General features: G+C 35.4%; 1 protein-coding gene across 1 annotated transcript; it reads right to left on the bottom strand.

Moving 5' to 3' along the window:
• Positions 1-486: 486 nt before the first annotated feature.
• On the bottom strand, positions 487-19,406 carry LOC113062630 (protein phosphatase 1 regulatory subunit 1B-like). The gene is made up of 5 exons (XM_026232610.1): positions 19,063-19,406; positions 7,645-7,728; positions 3,405-3,480; positions 2,239-2,358; positions 487-1,197 (listed from the first exon to the last, which is right to left on the bottom strand). The coding sequence occupies exons 1-5, from the start codon at positions 19,174-19,176 to the stop codon at positions 1,061-1,063; spliced, it is 531 nt and encodes a 176-aa protein (XP_026088395.1). The 5' UTR covers positions 19,177-19,406; the 3' UTR covers positions 487-1,060.
• Positions 19,407-20,308: the final 902 nt, after the last annotated feature.

The raw sequence follows: 20,308 nt of genomic DNA, 5'->3' as shown, positions 1-20,308 counted from the left end.
ACTGGATTTGGGTTTGTTTTTAGTTATCTGTAACCAAATACAGTCATATCGAGAGATGCAAATTCTATTCTGGATGCAAATATGTTGTTTATAGCAGCTTTGATCACAAGTTCACTGACAAATCATAAATGATTCACAAAGACAACAGTGTAGGAATGAGTTATTCACAGTGAGTCATGATTAGTTTGTTCCATGAGGTGAAAATCTCCCAAAACAGAAAAATTACCGATTGCATCATTAGGATTTCGCCACATCTACCAGTGGTGGTGAATTTAGAAATTAAAATTTTTAGAAATTAGTAAAAAAAATATATATATTTATATATATATTATTTATTTTTTTCAAATATATAATGTTTTGTTTTTATAAATATAATTATATTTATAAATATGCAAATATTAAATGTTACATTTTTATAAATACATGTATATTTATAAATATGCAAATATAATTAGATTCTTTTTTTTTTCTTCTGCCAAATTAACAATAGTTTGAAGTGCAGTCCAACTGCCAGGATGTGGGCAGAGGTTTAACAAATAAAGCTACACAATAATACTGTGAAATACTTTGCATGTGCTCTGGGATTATTGTTCTTGGCATATTAGTTCATGGAATTCATTATAACATTTTTCTGTACTCCAGATGGCAGTGTAGGCCCACGGAAATGCACCGATCACAAAACATACTGAGACTCAAACACACGCATAAAACATGAGATGAACACATTTCTCAACACTTCACATTAGTACCGCGCTGCTCTTAGAACTAAACATTTCTACTTGTTTGTCTGAATCTATGAAACGCAGGGATGGTATAATATGACTGCTGATGGATTTGACCTTATTTTTCTATTTCATGGCAACGTGGGGTGAATTATTTGTTCGAGGTTATTTGATCCCTTTCAAAATGCCAGTCTTTTAGAGTCTCTGAATACAAACAGACAGCTGTTTTTATCAAATGATGGAATTATTGACCAGTAATCATTGAACAATAATTCTGATTTACAAACAAGGATCTGCATTATGAAAAAATCTCTTAAGTTTCTCAAACTTTCGCTCTTTCAGTCCATATTTCTGCACTCATCTTCTGCCATATCGTCCACTTCTTCCTCCTCCTCCTCTTCATCAGTCGGTGTCGTGGTTCCTGTCTTTCTCATGCCAGGCTGGTGTTCTGCCATGCCCCTTTGCTCCTGTGAATCTTTAAAATTTGTATTTATTAAATAAATAAAATAGAATCAACAGATAATCTCTCATCTTTGATTGGCTAATGTTTTCGGGGTTTCATGCTGCATGCAAATATGATAATGTTTGTTGACCTGAACCATTCGAACTGGTCATAAAAGTGATGCACAACATAAGAAAAAATGATGTTTTAAAGACCAAATATACTTGATCAGTGCTTAAATATAAGACCAAGACAGAACTTTTTATAAAAAGAGTAAATGTGCACTAAAATTTAATGGGGAAAAAATAGAGATGCACAACGAAAGACTCTATTCTGGACCCAAGATCACTTCTGTGGAATGTTAAAAAAGAATTCTCTTCAGTTTTTCCCCACTGAAAACAAAATCTTAAAACCCCAATAACCCCAAGTCCACCTCCATCTGCATGAAAACTGTGCTTAATAGTGTCTAAATGTGTGCCTACAATATATTTGTCTGTGGGTCAGTCTCCGGAAACTTGTCTGCGTTATCATCAATTACTATTGATATAATTAACAGAATTCACAATATCTGGTACTGTCGTTTTATTGCTGTTTAATGCATTATTCAATAGAAATTTATTGCATATGCATAATTCAAATGAAATGTTTAAATAAACATTAAAACGTAACATTTGGCTTTTCTTTACATTTACTCCTTTAAAAAAATAATAGTTATAGTAGTGGAAAAGGTATATATTAATCTGAAATAATAGAAAGTGTCTTCTCTTACTATTGTTTCTGTAAGGTTGATGTGAATGATCAGCAGTAACCTTTTCTAATAACAAAATAAAAAAAAATATTATATATATATATATATATATATATATATATATATATATATATATATATATATATATATATATTACTGACAGCATTAATAAATAACTAAACTTGTATAAAATATTATAAAATATATAATTAGATCTTAATATGAAATATTATAAAGTAAAAAATGAAATCACTGATGTGAGAATTCTTGATGATGATTATGACATGCATATGTAGAGGGTTCCTCTGATGTGATATTAAGATTACCAGGTATGCAGGATGAGGAAAGCTCCTCCCCCTCTCTCTGAAGAGGCTCCTCCCCTTCCTCCTCTACATGAGGATACACACCTAATTTCTGCATTTGAGCTTCAGCCATCTGCTGCACAGCTATAAACACACACACACACACACACACACACAGGGGGATTCACAAATCAGGGATCACCAAACCACAAGGAGAAAACACAGGAACGTACTCAAACACACACAGGTAAAGAGGGATGGGTCTGTTTACTTTTCTAACAGGACTTCTGCACCGTGCCAACCAGAAAAGGTTTTTTTCATTTATGCTGACATTCAATGACAGGACATGTATGGACAGGGATAAACCACGTCGTCTTTATGATTCACAAAACACACATTCAGAGACAATATCACAGTAATGTACAGCTTCTTTACATTCTTTTACTTTCACACATTACTAATAAAACAGATTCATGCCATCAATGTTACAATTTTTTTTTTTGACAATTCAGACTTTTTTCCTCACAATTCTGAGTGAAAATGTCAAAATTCTGATATTAAAATTCAGAATTGCAAGATATAAACTAAAGATAAATTCTGACTCTTTAAATTTCGAGTTTAGATCTCACAATTCTGACTTTCCTCACAATTCTGAGTTTACATATTACAAAAAATCTAATTTTTTTTTAGAAAAGCAGTAGTGCTGTCAAACTCAATATAACAATTTCAAAAGAATTTTTCTATAAACAATAAGTTAACATTATGTAACTTACAATTAAGACAAAAATACTGCCAGTTATTTCATTTTGCTTCGTCAATGAAAATATATCTAAATGAAGCAAAAGACGAAAATAACAGCATTAATATGTTGACATAATCTAGGAATCTAGACTGTTGTCAGTGGATCCCAATCTTGGCGAATGTTTGTGATGGACGTCTGTCCTCTAAAACCTCTGTGTTTGCAGCTGTAATCCAGGATGATCCAGAGCAGCACAGACTCACACCCATCACAGCTGTCACCATCTCTAATCTTACTCACACACACATGGGAAAATGGGGAAAAACAGACTTGCAGCTTGGGACAGTTTTTAAACCCAGGGCCGGCACGGTGCAGCAAAGTCTTCTGAAACAATTCATACACAATACAACAGAAACAGATCAAATATCACAGACAAAACACAGGCGTTTACCTTTTAATGAGGGTGGCTGGTAGATATTCGGGTTGATTCGTTTTGGCTTGAGGACACCATTTTCTCCTACAACCCACTGAAGATGGCATATGTGTTAAATGTAAATACCATATATATAAAATCATTTATTGTTTTTAATTTTTATGAGCTTTTTAATATAGTTTATATATATATATATATATATATATATATATATATATATATATATATATATATATATATATATATATATATAATAACAACTTGAAATAAATTAAACATATATACACACACACACATATATATATATATACATATATATATATATATATATATATATATATATATATATATATATATATATACACATATATATACATATATATATACATATACATATATATATATATATATATATACATATACACATATATATATATATACATATATATATACATATACACATATATATATATATACATATATATATACATACATATATATACAGTATTGTTCAAAATAATAGCAGTACAATGTGACTAACCAGAATAATCAAGGTTTTTAGTATATTTTTTATTGCTACGTGGCAAACAAGTTACCAGTAGGTTCAGTAGATTCTCAGAAAACAAATGAGACCCAGCATTCATGATATGCACGCTCTTAAGGCTGTGCAATTGGGCAATTAGTTGAATTAGTTGAAAGGGGTGTGTTCAAAAAAATAGCAGTGTGGCATTCAATCACTGAGGTCATCAATTTTGTGAAGAAACAGGTGTGAATCAGGTGGCCCCTATTTAAGGATGAAGCCAACACTTGTTGAACATGCATTTGAAAGCTGAGGAAAATGGGTTGTTCAAGACATTGTTCAGAAGAACAGCGTACTTTGATTAAAAAGTTGATTAGAGAGGGGAAAACCTATAAAGAGGTGCAAAAAATGATAGGCTGTTCAGCTAAAATGATCTCCAATGTCTTAAAATGGAGAGCAAAACCAGAGAGACGTGGAAGAAAACGGAAGACAACCATCAAAATGGATAGAAGAATAACCAGAATGGCAAAGGCTCAGCCAATGATCACCTCCAGGATGATCAAAGACAGTCTGGAGTTACCTGTAAGTACTGTGACAGTTAGAAGACGTCTGTGTGAAGCTAATCTATTTTCAAGAATCCCCCGCAAAGTCCCTCTGTTAAAAAAAAGGCATGTGCAGAAGAGGTTACAATTTGCCAAAGAACACATCAACTGGCCTAAAGAGAAATGGAGGAACATTTTGTGGACTGATGAGAGTAAAATTGTTCTTTTTGGGTCCAAGGGCCACAGGCAGTTTGTGAGACGACCCCCAAACTCTGAATTCAAGCCACAGTACACAGTGAAGACAGTGAAGCATGGAGGTGCAAGCATCATGATATGGGCATGTTTATCCTACTATGGTGTTGGGCCTATTTATCGCATACCAGGGATCATGGATCAGTTTGCATATGTTAAAATACTTGAAGAGGTCATGTTGCCCTATGCTGAAGAGGACATGCCCTTGAAATGGTTGTTTCAACAAGACAATGACCCAAAACACACTAGTAAACGTGCAAAGTCTTGGTTCCAAACCAACAAAATTAATGTTATGGAGTGGCCAGCCCAATCTCCAGACCTTAATCCAATTGAGAACTTGTGGGGTGATATCAAAAATGCTGTTTCTGAAGCAAAACCAAGAAATGTGAATGAATTGTGGAATGTTGTTAAAGAATCATGGAGTGGAATAACAGCTGAGAGGTGCCACAAGTTGGTTGACTCCATGCCACACAGATGTCAAGCAGTTTTAAAAAACTGTGGTCATACAACTAAATATTAGTTTAGTGATTCACAGGATTGCTAAATCCCAGAAAAAAAAAAATGTTTGTACAAAATAGTTTTGAGTTTGTACAGTCAAAGGTAGACACTGCTATTTTTTTGAACACACCCCTTTCAACTAATTGCCCAATTGCACAGCCTTAAGAGCGTGCATATCATGAATGCTGGGTCTTGTTTGTTTTCTGACAATCTACTGAACCTACTGGTAACTTGTTTGCCACGTAGCAATAAAAAATATACTAAAAACCTTGATTATTCTGGTTAGTCACATTTTACTGCTATTATTTTGAACAAGACTGTATATATATATATATATATATACACACACATATACACACACACATATATATACAGTCTTGTTCAAAATAATAGCAGTACAATGTGACTAACCAGAATAATCAAGGTTTTTAGTATATTTTTTATTGCTTCGTGGCAAACAAGTTACCAGTAGGTTCAGTAGATTGTCAGAAAACAAACAAGACCCAGCATTCATGATATGCACGCTCTTAAGGCTGTGCAATTGGGCAATTAGTTGAAAGGGGTGTGTTCAAAAAAATAGCAGTGTCTACCTTTGACTGTACAAACTCAAAACTATTTTGTACAAACATTTTTTTTTCTGGGATTTAGCAATCCTGTGAATCACTAAACTAATATTTAGTTGTATGACCACAGTTTTTTAAAACTGCTTGACATCTGTGTGGCATGGAGTCAACCAACTTGTGGCACCTCTCAGCTGTTATTCCACTCCATGATTCTTTAACAACATTCCACAATTCATTCACATTTCTTGGTTTTGCTTCAGAAACAGCATTTTTGATATCACCCCACAAGTTCTCAATTGGATTAAGGTCTGGAGATTGGGCTGGCCACTCCATAACATTAATTTTGTTGGTTTGGAACCAAGACTTTGCCCGTTTACTAGTGTGTTTTGGGTCATTGTCTTGTTGAAACAACCATTTCAAAGGCATGTCCTCTTCAGCATAGGGCAACATGACCTCTTCAAGTATTTTAACATATGCAAACTAATCCATGATCCCTGGTATGCGATAAATAGGCCCAACACCATAGTAGGAGAAACATGCCCATATCATGATGCTTGCACCTCCATGCTTCACTGTCTTCACTGTGTACTGTGGCTTGAATTCAGAGTTTGGGGGTCGTCTCACAAACTGCCTGTGGCCCTTGGACCCAAAAAGAACAATTTTACTCTCATCAGTCCACAAAATGTTCCTCTATTTCTCTTTAGGCCAGTTGATGTGTTCTTTGGCAAATTGTAACCTTCTGCACATGCCTTTTTTTTAACAGAGGGACTTTGCGGGGGATTCTTGAAAATAGTTTAGCTTCACACAGACGTCTTCTAACTGTCACAGTACTTACAGGTAACTCCAGACTGTCTTTGATCATCCTGGAGGTGATCATTGGCTGAGCCTTTGCCATTCTGGTTATTCTTCTATCCATTTTGATGGTTGTCTTCCGTTTTCTTCCATGTCTCTCTGGTTTTGCTCTCCATTTTAAGGCATTGGAGATCATTTTAGCTGAACAGCCTATCATTTTTTGCACCTCTTTATAGGTTTTCCCCTCTCTAATCAACTTTTTAATCAAAGTACGCTGTTCTTCTGAACAATGTCTTGAACGACCCATTTTCCTCAGCTTTCAAATGCATGTTCAACAAGTGTTGGCTTCATCCTTAAATAGGGGCCACCTGATTCACACCTGTTTCTTCACAAAATTGATGACCTCAGTGATTGAATGCCACACTGCTATTTTTTTGAACACACCCCTTTCAACTAATTCAACTAATTGCCCAATTGCACAGCCTTAAGAGCGTGCATATCATGAATGCTGGGTCTCATTTGTTTTCTGAGAATCTACTGAACCTACTGGTAACTTGTTTGCCACGTAGCAATAAAAAAATATACGAAAAACCTTGATTATTCTGGTTAGTCACATTGTACTGCTATTATTTTGAACAAGACTGTATATATATATATATATATATATATGTGTGTGTGTGTGTGTGTGTGTGTGTGTGTGTGTGTGTGTGTTTAATTTATTTCAAGTAATTAAAATATTTTTATAGTTTAATTTAACATTACTTAATAGGAACATTTACATTTTTCTGGTAAATATTGTACATGGGTAAACAACCGCAAGAACGAATTTTGAAATCATTATGAAAAATGCTTGTCTCTTATATTAATGCAATGTTTTACTATGGTATTATTTATCATGTACCATAGAGATACAACAGTATATGTATATAATCTATAATATCAGCACTGTATAATCACTTGGCCACAGTATGTTTATTGTAAGGGATTTCAATGAGCAAAGTTTTTGCCCTAAATATATACAATGTAACTTTTCCATGCAAATGTATTTTGACTGCCATTTAACCTCCAGAACTGAGGTGGCAGTGTGGTACCTGATGGGTGGAGATGTCATCCTCAGGAGATGTTTGGTCTGCTACTCTGAACAAAGTGGCCGGTGTGGGTCTTCGTCGTCGAATCTAAAAGACAAGCAGTAGAGAACCGTTACCGGAAAATAGAAAATTAAAGAAAATCACCACATTTCGCACGATTATGAGTGAGGAGCCAGGAAACTTTTATTTATTGGTGATTAGCAGTAAAAAGTTTACAGGGTCAGTCCTCCTGCAAAGCAATAATTAATTTCACAACACATTAACTTGTAATTTGTATCTTATTTAAATAAAGCATTCTGTATTCGTTTATTTTATACATTTGTATTTATTTGTAATTCATTTTGATAACAGTCTATCACAGACCCCCTGCAATATCCCCATGTGGGGAACACTGTTCTAGATGTTGACTTTAATGACGCATGTCATTGCACATGTGACATCCCGGCCAACAAATTTGAATTTGAGAACTATATCTGCTGCCTCCATCCACTCAAACCTTTTTGATTTCTTCTACCCAACAGTCCTGGAACAGAGAACATTCATACGAATCTGCCAGATACCAAATGCGCAAGGATACAAATGGAAAAAGTGACTCTGGAGTACACAACCAAAAGAGAACAGTAGAATATTTGGCGATCATCACAATGAGGTCCAGGACAAAATGTCATTCAGGGACGATAAGTGTCTTTCAATTTCAGTTAAACTTTGATATGGTTTTTATGTTTAATAACTACAAATAAATGAAAAGAAAACCAACTGTGTCATTTTAACAGTCAATGAAAACCAGAGTCAGCAAGTTTGATTCCAAACTAAACCTAAAGTGAAGAGCACTGATTGAAAGCGGAAATCTTTCACAAAAAACAAACAAACACCTGATTAGATTTCAGAGGAACCTTCAAAAAAGAAACCCAAAAGCCTTAAAGGATTACAACAAGGCTTTCTTTAACACAGCTGCTCCTAACTCTAGCCCTCAAGGTCCATATTCCTGCAGAGTTTGGCTCCAACTCTAATCAATCACACCTGAGCAAGCTTTTACTAGAAAGTTACAGTGCATGTCTGACCAAGGTTAGAGCTAAACTCTTAGAGGGCATTGACTTAAGTTTCCAGCTAAAACCTGAAAACATTTAATGCATTTTTTTTGGCCTAAAAATGCAAACATTAGAAAAAGTGCAATTTCTTTTTGAAAAAGATATCGTTATCATCTCAGTGCAAATTACAAAAACGTGAATGTGAAAACTGTGATGTCATGTGCATGCATATTACATGCATATTACATGTCCAGTCTATAGGCCTATGTGTGCATGTGCCATAGACAGTAAAAGAAATGGACACAGCGACCCCATTGGAACTCAATTGAGACAAGTGAAGCCCATTTTTTGCGTTTTTTAGCACTTCCGTTTCTGACGCGCAGACTCAAACGAAGCTTGAGGACGTCAGCAACCTGTCTGACAGATGTAAATCTTCTAGTAGCTGTGCGTGAAAACTGCCATCGTTAATCTTGCAGAGACGGCGAGCTTGAGCGGGGAGTTCTTTGGCGTGAGTGAGCAGGAGTAAGTATTATGATTAATTATTTTGTATAGTATTTTAAAATGTAACGCCAGTACGCCATATTAAGTTAATTGCCTGCGAGCTTCTCCTCCTGTCTGTACGGTAATGGTTATGACGCAATCGTTAGCCTATTTTTACAAAACTGTTTCTACGGGGCCATAATGTAACATAGAAGGTAATGGAGCCCTTTATACATTGCCGTGTATCTTTAGAAATAAATAATGGACAAACGGAGTCTTTAAATGCCTCAGATGTAAAGTTATTCGCTGTCAAAGTGACGCCAAAATGAATGGGAGTCAATGGGAATGCTAACGCAAGTGAAGTTCTGCTACAAGATGGCGGCACCCGGCCGACTTCAACTTCCGGTCGACTTCCTTACCGCCTGGCATGTGCGCAGGTGTGAAGTGTTTCTTTACAGAGCGTCATCGCCAACTACAGGCCTGGCATGCATAATACAGCATTTTAGTCACACAAACTTTTTTTTTTCGGTGTCATGTAAAAATACGTTGAGATAGGTGCAAACTTTCAAACTAAATAATAAAATATATTAATTGGTTATTTTCAACATGTTATGCTCTATCAAGAATATACAGATCATTTTTCTTAATGTAAAGAACATTTGAATAATCTAAAGAATCTTTTTACACCATAAAGAACCTTTTGTAGAATGGAAATGGTCATGGATGTTAAAAGTTCCACATGGAACCACCAATACCGATTACCGAATCTGGCCATTTTGTGCTTTGTGCATGTTCATGAATCAACATAATGAAAAAGAGTGAACTTCTTCATGTTCAAGCTCTCCCAAATAAAGGACCAGAAATAACTGCCGCCCTTTTAAATGTCTCACAAGGGCACACAGATGTTCTTCAGCAGCACTCGAGCAGAGTTCACAGTGCTCTGGAGAAAACAAAGTCTTCTTTGGCAAACCCTCCTTCACAATGTTCACAAAATTAACATTTGTTCAGTATCGGTGTGGAACCGTATTGAATCAGAAACACTGTCAAATGTCTTTTACGTTGTTTGCTACAACTATATTTGATGGGGTTTAGAGCACATTTTTGGAGCCAATCATACAGAAATCCAGATCATTTCTCCTCAGAACTCTACGCAGTCTAAATTACATGTGTACATAATTGCCAACTGACATAAAACATTGTCTCCCACCTCACACTGGAAAATGGATTGTGCAATTCTTTCCATCTCCGGCCTTTTCCACTCTTGCATGTACATTAGCATTTGACCTAATTGGCTGTGTCAGTATTATTGGCTCTCAAAGCAAAACTGGCATGCATGTGTTCCTGTACTATTCAATAATTCCTGCAGTCTGTCTGTTTGCTGACCATCTGATGCATATTACACAATCTAATCAGGCCGGCTGACTTCACACAAATTCCAAGAGTATCAGTCTGCCTAGAGACAAGGTCATATTTGATAAAATATGACCTTGATGAAACCAGCACTTTGGAGGCAATGATCGCTGGTGTTGAGTGAGGCAAAGCAAGTAAAATACATATACTACTACTACTACAATTATAGAAAAATACTACTACTAGCAGAATAAAAGGTCAATTCAATTCAAGTTTATTTGTATAGTGCTTTTTACAATACAAATCATTACAAAGCAACTTTACAGAAAATTCAGTTTCTACAATATTTAGTAGTAGCTTATAAGTGGTGACTGTCAGTTTGTGCGCATGAGACAGGATTTTTCAGAAAAATGTATACAAGACGTAAAGAACAAAACTTTTTGAGGGAAACTTTCTGGGGCGCAGAACAAACAAACGTAAAATAAATAAAAATAAAAACCCAAATGCATCAAAATGAGGACAGCAGTGTTCAAGTTCTCAAAACATTGCAGTATGTTTGTGGATGGGTGTTTGATTTACATTTGAGAGACGCTGAAGAGATGTTTTTAGTTCAAAGGTCATTTGTGTGATTCATGCAGATCCAATGACTTTTTGAAAACACTTGCAACATCCTACTTCAGTATAAAACAGTGACAAAAAGTGAATTTTAAAGAGTGGGTTTATAAAATGTCTAAATATAAATCCCAGAGCATGTTAAAAGAATTGTCATTTTTCATTATAAAAGTGTTTGTTTTCCTGCAGGAGGCACAAATGAGGCGTCTCATTTTCCTTGAATTACACTCGAACCAAAATTTATTCAGAGACCTTCAGTCTTTCACAAATTATCAAAGTTTTTTCGCTTTGGTTTAGAAAGTGGTAATAAAATAAGACAAGAACTGTGTCAGAACAAATTCATCTTGATAATGTCAGATAACACTTAAGCAAAACAGGGTCAGGTCAAAGTGTCTCAATTTTTGGTGCAAAATGTACTGGTAGTCCACTGTATGAAGATTTTTGGGGTTTAATATGCCACAGTTTACTTTATTTTGCTATCCTCACTTACATAAAATGAACTATAGTGCCCTGCACCCACTAGTAAAATAAATATTAAAAATTATATCTAGTGTCTGAATAATTTTTGGTTTGAATGTATCTCCATGAATCAAAATACATAATACATATCTTCTTGAATTTTACATATAATATTCCCATTTTATATAAAATACACTTCAAATTCCTCCAAAACTGCTCAACTAAAAAGTGAGCAATATTGCATGTGTTGTTTGTTCTACTTTCTGGGGTCCAACAGCCATCCGGGGGTTAAAGAGGGTGTTATACAACACACTTATAGCCTCATCTTCTGTTAATGCAGACAAGCATGTTATGTCTTGCAGCATGCAGTCTAACTGACAGGTAAAACATTTTAATCTTGAAAAACTATCAAGTTCCCATGCTCTGACTCAAGTTATTCCTCATAATATGCACACGACTGTATCTACTGATGAAAAGAGATTACCGGCCACATCTTCGTACACATAAAAGCACTCAGAATCCTTCCTGTTTTTGATAACACAGACACAGTTACTGTAACACAAAAGAGTTGTGATGATGACAGGTTAACGGCGTTTGTTATGCAAACAGAAAGTCCTGCGTCCCTGATGGATTTGCCAATATGATATTATAAGTGGCTCTTTCCCTCAGGTTCTTTTAAATATTTGTTTTAAGTTTTACACAAACAATTACAGCATTTTTTGCATTGCAGACTAGAAACGCTCGTGCTTTAGAGACATTTTGAGAAACAGATAGCAAGCAACAACCTAGCTGCTCAGAGATGTCCATTATAATAACAGTACACTGAGCAACATTTATTTGAATATAAATATACTATACAAATTATTTTAATAAACAAAGCTTACTCTATCTTTTATATATATTTTATATTTATACTTTTTTTTTTAGAAATGCATAATCTACCCTTGCTATTATATGGTGGATTGAACCCCATTTACCATGATAGTACAATAGTTTTCTTTACCTTGGAGTACCATGTTACTATTGTAAATGAATAGAGTAATTACTTAGTACCATAGTATACAGTTTATATAGCAAATACCATGTTTTTGTAGGGGTCTGCTAAATGGGGTCCCTGTGGATAGACTTGGGTATAAAACCATAGTCCTTGTTCTTTTCTGTTTACCCACAAACATGCACCGCACCAAAGGTCACTTTGTGACGTCAATGAGCCTGTGTGTGTGTAGATAGTGGATTAACTGTGAAATCCGGAGTCTAGCAACTTTTTACGCAGTGTTTTTCACTCCTGTCCCAGAAGAGTCCGGCAGATCTTCAGTCAGCGGCTCTGGAGCGTAGTGTGACCATTGTGTGAGTTTCACACCGCTCAAATTACATAACCTCAAACCCTGACTCTGTCATCACCTCTTTATAACACAAGCAGGCACCATGTCTACTTATGCAACAGATTATGTGCCCCTTTTGCTTTTAGTTTCAAGCCACATTGGAAATCTGAGATTTAAAATATAAAATCCGAAAGTAACTGAAGGAAGAGAGCGATGAGTTATCAACGAATAAGAAATATTTCTGCACTAATATACTCCTTGAATCATTCTCAAATCATGCTGGAGAACGTGATGATTAAGTTTTGTTCACGTGGTGCTGTTATTTATGCAAAATGAAACAACAAATAGTAAGATAAAATCATACTTTTAAAATTCCAATGTATTTGACAACTTTTCACTCAAATTGTACTGCTGAAATTATAATTTATGATCAGAAACCTTGTTTAAAATATAAATAAACCTCATTTAAAATAAAAATCTACATCCAGTCTGTTACAAAATAAATCAAACGTTAATTTTAATGTAAAATAAAATCTATATCCATTCTATTATGGAGTTCCTATATCCATTCAATCCATTCTAAAACTACATTGTCTATTATAAAACACACACACACACACATTTATATATATTCCATTATAAATTAGGATGGATTATTATAAAAAAATTAAATCTACATCGCCAAATCTACATTAATTCAGCTATTAATTAAGATATAATCTATTAAATATATTATACAATCTAATGAAAATTCAAATAAAATATATAAATCCAATATATTCAGTTCATTATAAAGTAAAACTTGTGTCCAGTCTGTTTAAAATATAAATGTACAAATCTATCCCTGACTCTATCCTACGTACTAGATCTCCATACAATCTCTAATTCTACTTTGCGGGACTGAGCTGTTTTCTCCGAGACATTCACTCAGTTTGCAGATGTTTTCATCCAAAGCGGCTTGCATTCCACTTGTTATAGGGACAACCCCCCCCCTGAGTGACCCGAGGTCAAGAGCTGAAAGTTCATCAATCCAAACCAACAAACTGAAACCATCCTGTGCTGCAATCTCCACACTACACCATTTCAGCAACAGAGACACAAAACCAACAAATAAAAGAAACACATCAGTGCTTCCAACCGTCTAAAAAAGAAGTAAAGAGTGGAACTCAACAACACGTCACAGATTCTGACAACAGAGCTTCGGTTGTAATGAGTCATCCTTCAATTCTATGAGTTCAGGAGCGGTTTATTCTTGTGGCTTGTGTGATGACTCTGCACTTTTTCAGGTCATAGGTAAAGAGACCACCGTGATCAATAAACCCCTAAGTGTCCCTTAGGTTCACATAATTAGATTCGGATACTATAAATACTCTCATTATCAAATGAATGTCTCCGATAGCAATCTATAGACCCTTTAGAGGAGGGTCCTGGAGGGCCGGTGTCCTGCAGAGTTTCTAATACGCCTAGTAAGACCTTCATTAGCTGGTTGAGGTGTGTTTAATCAGGGTTGGAGCTAATCTCTGTAGGACACCGGCCCTCCAGGACTGAGTTTGGAGACCCTTGCACTAATATATCATACACTAAATCCATCACAGATGTATTCCTTGATGCAAGTGTCTACTGTACACTACATCGCTTTATACTGAAGCACGGGATTAGAGAGCAGCCCGACTATATCACAGAATAATATAGTGACATTTACCTTTGGAGAGATTAATCACATGAGAAATTATCTTTTCTTGAATCATAGAGAGAGAGAGCGAGAGAGAGCGAGAGAGAGAGTGAGAGAGCGAGCGAGAGAGTGAGCGAGAGACAGAGAGTGAGAGAGCGAGCGAGAGAGTGAGCGAGAGACAGAGAGTGAGAGAGTGAGCGAGAGAGATAGAGAGAGAGAGAGAGTGAGCGAGAGAGAGAGAATGAGAGTGAGCGAGAGAGCGAGAGTGAGAGAGCGAGAGAGAGAGAGTGAGTGAGAGTGAGTGAGAGTGAGCGAGAGAGAGAAAGAGTGAGAGAGAGTGAGCGAGAGAGAGAGCGAGAGTGAGAGAGTGAGCGAGAGAGTGAGAGAGAGTGAGCGAGAGAGAGAGAGAGAGAGTGAGCGAGAGAGAGAGAGTGAGAGAGTGAGAGAGTGAGCGAGAGAGAGAGAAAGAGTGAGAGAGAGCGAGAGTGAGTGAGAGAGAGAGAGAGTGAGCGAGAGAGAGAGAAAGAGTGAGAGAGAGCGAGAGTGAGCGAGAGAGAGTGAGCGAGAGAGAAAGAGTGAGAGCGAGTAAGTGAGCGAGAGAGAGAGAGAGAGAGAGAGAGAGAAAGCATGAGAATGATTTCTGAAGGATCATGTGACAAGAATGATGCTGACTATTCACTATAGGAATAATTTACACTCTAAAATATATTCAGATAGAAAAGTTATTTAAAACTTAACCCATAAGGAACACATAAGAAGCTTCTTATAAAACATAATGGTAGTATGTACTGTGGTTTATAACACTGTTTTACATGTGTTTTACAAGTACATTGTCTTTCTATTGTTCATTGTGTGATGCACTTAAAATGCTATTTAGTGTATTTTGGCCCGGACGACTGTAACATGAGATACAAAGTCATTTATGAATGTTAACTCTTTAAGTCATTAATATGAAATTCATATTGTTTGACAGGGAAGAGCAGATTTAGTTTTACTTTCAACGACTTAAAGCAGACCAATCCTAGCTAGTCTTGACTACAACAGAGCTACTGAACTTTCCCACCATTATTGACGAGAGAGAGAGAGAAAAAATGGAGTTAATTAAAAAGGTGAAATCCAGTAGTGGGGCATGTTGTCACAATGAAAACTTCCTCATGTGACCCGTCAAAACAAAAAACAGTACTGGACCTCATGGCATCATTGAATTAGAAGTGAACTAGGGCACAATATCCATTTTTCCATCGATGTTACTCTAACTAGGTGTTAATTTTCCCATGATTTATTTATTTTATAATTCTGTGTAATGGAGGTTCATTAAAGCCTCATTATGAAGCGCAGATCTAGGCTGATGAAGCTCTCCTGGGTGTTTTATCCTCTTTGGGATGTCTGAAGTTACATTGTGCTGCTGTATATAAATAGAGGCCATAGTTTGGATCAGCATCAGTCGTTTTTCATCTAAATAAGAATGTAATTATGGGTGTTTATCAAAAATTAAATAAAAAATGAAGCGGGTCGCTAGTTCACATCTTAATGTCTTCATTGATCTCTGTTCTTTAGGTCCTTGTTATAAAAGTAGCTAAAAGTTTGAAGGCAATTATAAAAACTAGGACGGTGGAGTAGCAACCCTGGTTTCTGTTAATATGTGAAGTTAAGGGCACGCAACCCTGTCCAAGTCCTGCACGACAATCAGGTTTCATCTGCACTGCAAAATAGAAAATAATGTTTTTTCCCCTTCTTTAAAACCTTTATAACAAGGTCAAATTAATTTTCAGGAAACTTACCAGAGAATGTCTTAATTTTATAAAATGTAACTTACATTTTTAAAAGCTTTAAAGATCACAAATACACTTAAAACAGTAATATTCTGAAATATGAACATTTTAAATAACTGTTTTCTATTATAATCTCACTTAAAAAGTAATTTATTCCTGTGATCAAACTGGAGTTCCAGCATCATTACTCCAGTCTACAGTGTCACATGATCCTTCAGAAATTCTATTATCATTTCCTGCTTAAGAAAAATTTCTGATTAGTAAAAATTTTGAAAATATATATATCAGATTAACTACTTAGCTGCATGCATCATTTTAAAACATGTCCGGAAGATTCAGTTAGGAACCAGAGAGAAAAAAGTAAAAATAAAAAAACCTGACTCAGCTCAAGCTGTTCCTCAGACGCTGCTGGATTGTTTCCATGCGCTACAAAATACGATTAAAGAAAGAGAAGCTGATGTACACATCATCAAATGATGTTAAAACAGCCTTAGATTTCAATTTAAGACCAAATGATCAGATGTCCTTCCTTTCCTTGAGGCTCAAGATGCACTTTGGATCATTTTCAAATTCTGCTGTAGATGATGATCAGCAGGTTTCGTTTATGTCACAAACAAACATTAAACTGGGCACTTACAAGCACAACACATGCTTCCATCACAAGAAGAGGCATAAAGGACAAAATCAGGTCATTTGCCACAAGGCACATTATATTTGATTAATAAATTAATTCATAAATAAATGGTTCATGCAAAAATTTCAATTCTGTTACCACGTTCTCATTTTCTTTTCATAGGAACAGGAACAGCCAAATTTATAAAGAAATCATTCAACCAATCAACCAACTAAGAAAATTAGTGGATCTGACTCAAAAAAAGGAAGAAAACTATGACTTTTTTTTTTGCTGAAGAATACTAGAATATAGCGAAAATATAATAATTTTTATTTTTACTATATTTACTTTTTTATATACTTTATTTTTACTATAATAATCATTTTTACTACTTGTTTTTGTGATGTTTTGTGAAATTGTGATTTTTAACATTTTGGTCTGAAGTGGTGCCAGGGTTATTATAGATAACTAAAATTAAGCCTGAAACTAAAATTAAAACCATACGGAAAAATTTTTTTTTTAATCAATTAAACTAAATATATTAAAAAGTTTGTGCTAGTTTAAGTTGATGTACTAAAATAACTGAAATTAAAACCATTTAAAAATTTTACCTGAAATGTTGAGTGAAATAAACAACAATGTATATGAAATTTACTGATCACGTCTCTTGCGCCGCAGGATGTTGGACTACTAAAAATGACAACAAATAAAATTAAAAACAAAATATAAAAACAAAAACTAATTCAAGACAATAATAATAATAAAAACTCAATACTAATATATTGGACTGATTGGAGAAGAGATCGCTGTGGTCAGGACATTTTTCAAAACATCTCTTCTTGTGTTGCAGAACAGACTAATTCAAATGATTGTGTAAATAATGACTGAATCTTCATTTTTGTATGAACAATACCTTTACCATATAAATGTCTTTACAAATGTTTCCGTGAACTGGTATAGAGCAGTTCTCTTCCTCTCACCTCTTTTCACTTGTGTCTCGCGAGGATGATACGCTGGTAAATCACTGCAGCAGCACAGTACAGAACAGCACCCCGACCCACTTTAAGACTAAAATTACAACACCAACAGGACAGGATCCAGGATCACACACACACACACAGCCTTGCATCTGCACTTTCAGAGATCCAGAAAAAAAAGACAAATTCACAGCCGTTGATGCACCTCTTTATCTCAAAAAAGTATGTGCAATGCAACTCAATGCAATCAAAATCAATAGCGGACTTAGAAACACACAGATGAACACAGTGTAGTTTACCCAGTGCTTGCAGAGCCATGTATCCAGAACATCAACTCACCCCAGTCCAGGTCACACACAGTTTACCATTTCCAGGACAGATTCATAGCCTTAAAACTTTGCATTTTATGAGCGTGCTCAGTGAGTGTGTAGGGCAAACATATCTCTTGGTCATATTTGACCCCAAAATTCAAATAAAATTATTTTACACAAAGAAGCCTATTTTTCAGACCAAAAAGATTGTTTTGCATTTGGAAGTTATTTTAAGGATAAGCACATTTCTCCCAGAATGTCCTGAATTATCATTAGATTCTCATTCCTCTGACATTTTTTTTTAAGTATTATTTTTATTTTAAAATGTTACTTTTCATTCCATTTCTACATTTTTTAGTTGTTATTAAAATTGCATAAATAAAGAGTTATATACTTTTTTTTTGTAATTTCCATTTATTGTGATTCAATTTTCTGTAAGATAGAACCTATCCATTTTCAATCAATTTGTTAAAAAATACATTATTTTAAAATGTTTGCTTTTTTAAATGGCATAAATAGAATAGCATACATAAGTTATTACTTTTTTTTTTGAACGGAAGTCAGGAGAGTAATGAAAATGTCACAATGCAAAATAAATAAAAGTAAGCTTCAAGTAAACTTGATTTCAGCTTGAAATATGACCCAGACATGTTCTTTAACAGGCTGAAAAGCACATCTCCAACAGTCCATCACACAAACTAACACCTCAGAGTCATTCTTTAAACTGTTTCGCCATCAGGATAAAGAAGCTCAGGGCCCATAAGGGTCATTGGTACCAGTCAGCATGTGTGTGTGTGTGTGTGTGTGTATGTGAGAAAGTCGTACCATTTCAACCTGCCGAGGGTCCAGCTGAGTCGGTTCTGTTGCCTGGACGGCGAACTGGATTTTCCTCCTTTCTTTGTGTTCCACGGGGCCCTCGGAGTTACTCGAGGGATCCATGATGTGCTTTCGTCCTCTGTTAGTCTCACAGCTCTCACTGGAATCTACCTATGCTTGTCTCAACACACACACACACACACACGTGGCGTCCTGTCCTCCAGGCAGTGTTCTTCAGTGCTCGTGGTGTTGTCTCTTCTCTCTCTCTGATTTGTCTCTCTGTCAAGTCTCTCAGATATGCCGGTGGCCTTTTTTTTTCCTCTTATCAGCGTGACCTCTGGTTTTCTCCCTCTCTCAGTGTTTGGAGTCGGTGTGGGCGTCCTTATATCAGCCGGGAGGACGGAGAGGGGCGGAGCTCAGAGAGAGGATGGTACACTAGAGTCTTTTAGTGGGGTCTGCTGACGTTGATTTCTAATCAGAAAAAAAGAGATAATCTTATCCAGCTGGCTGAGCCTCTTTTGGCCTCTATTTGTGAATAGGAGATTAATAGACAGTGAGAGAAATATAGAGAGAGGGCAATAATTCATGTCAGCAACCAATTTCAATGTGTACTTCAGTTTTACACGTCTAAATAGACGTGTTGATGTTGAAAATCATCAGGAAGATAGACATTGATCTGATGCTTGTGTGACTTCAGTGGAACTGATTTAAAGGGATAGTTCACCCAAAAATGATAACCCTGTTAGTAATTTTATTTTTAAGGATTTTTGGTTAATTGAAATAAAGCTAAAGTAAAATAATATAAATATTAGATTAAACATTTTTAATTAGAAATGTTGCCTTTATGTCTAACGAAAATAAAGTTGAAGTAGTAAAAAGTGCATAAAATTACTTAAAAATTACATTAAAATGAAACCAGAAAATATACATTTAAAAGCCAAGTAAAAATATTAATAACCACTATAATAGTATATAAATTAAATACTAAAACAACACTGAGCATCAAGCAACAGAAGGATTTTGTGACGCAGATACACACCTGGGGTCAGTTGAGTAAATATAGGCACTATTTAAAGACTGAGCCTTGAACTAACAGTTAGGCAAGCGCTAATCAGACTGCTGTCAGAGAAATCAGACTGGTATCAATTCAGACAAATCCATACTTTTATGTTACTTACTTACAGTTGTGAACGGTTTTAAAGATACTTGTGAGACTAAGGTGTCTCTGAAGTCATTTTTTCTTTTCAAAATAACA

Source organism: Carassius auratus, chromosome 44 (genome assembly GCF_003368295.1).
Source record: "Carassius auratus strain Wakin chromosome 44, ASM336829v1, whole genome shotgun sequence".
NCBI classification, from domain to species: Eukaryota; Metazoa; Chordata; class Actinopteri; order Cypriniformes; family Cyprinidae; genus Carassius; species Carassius auratus.
The sequence above is the reverse complement of the archived record's forward strand: the minus strand, read 5'-3'. Positions and strand labels throughout refer to the sequence as shown.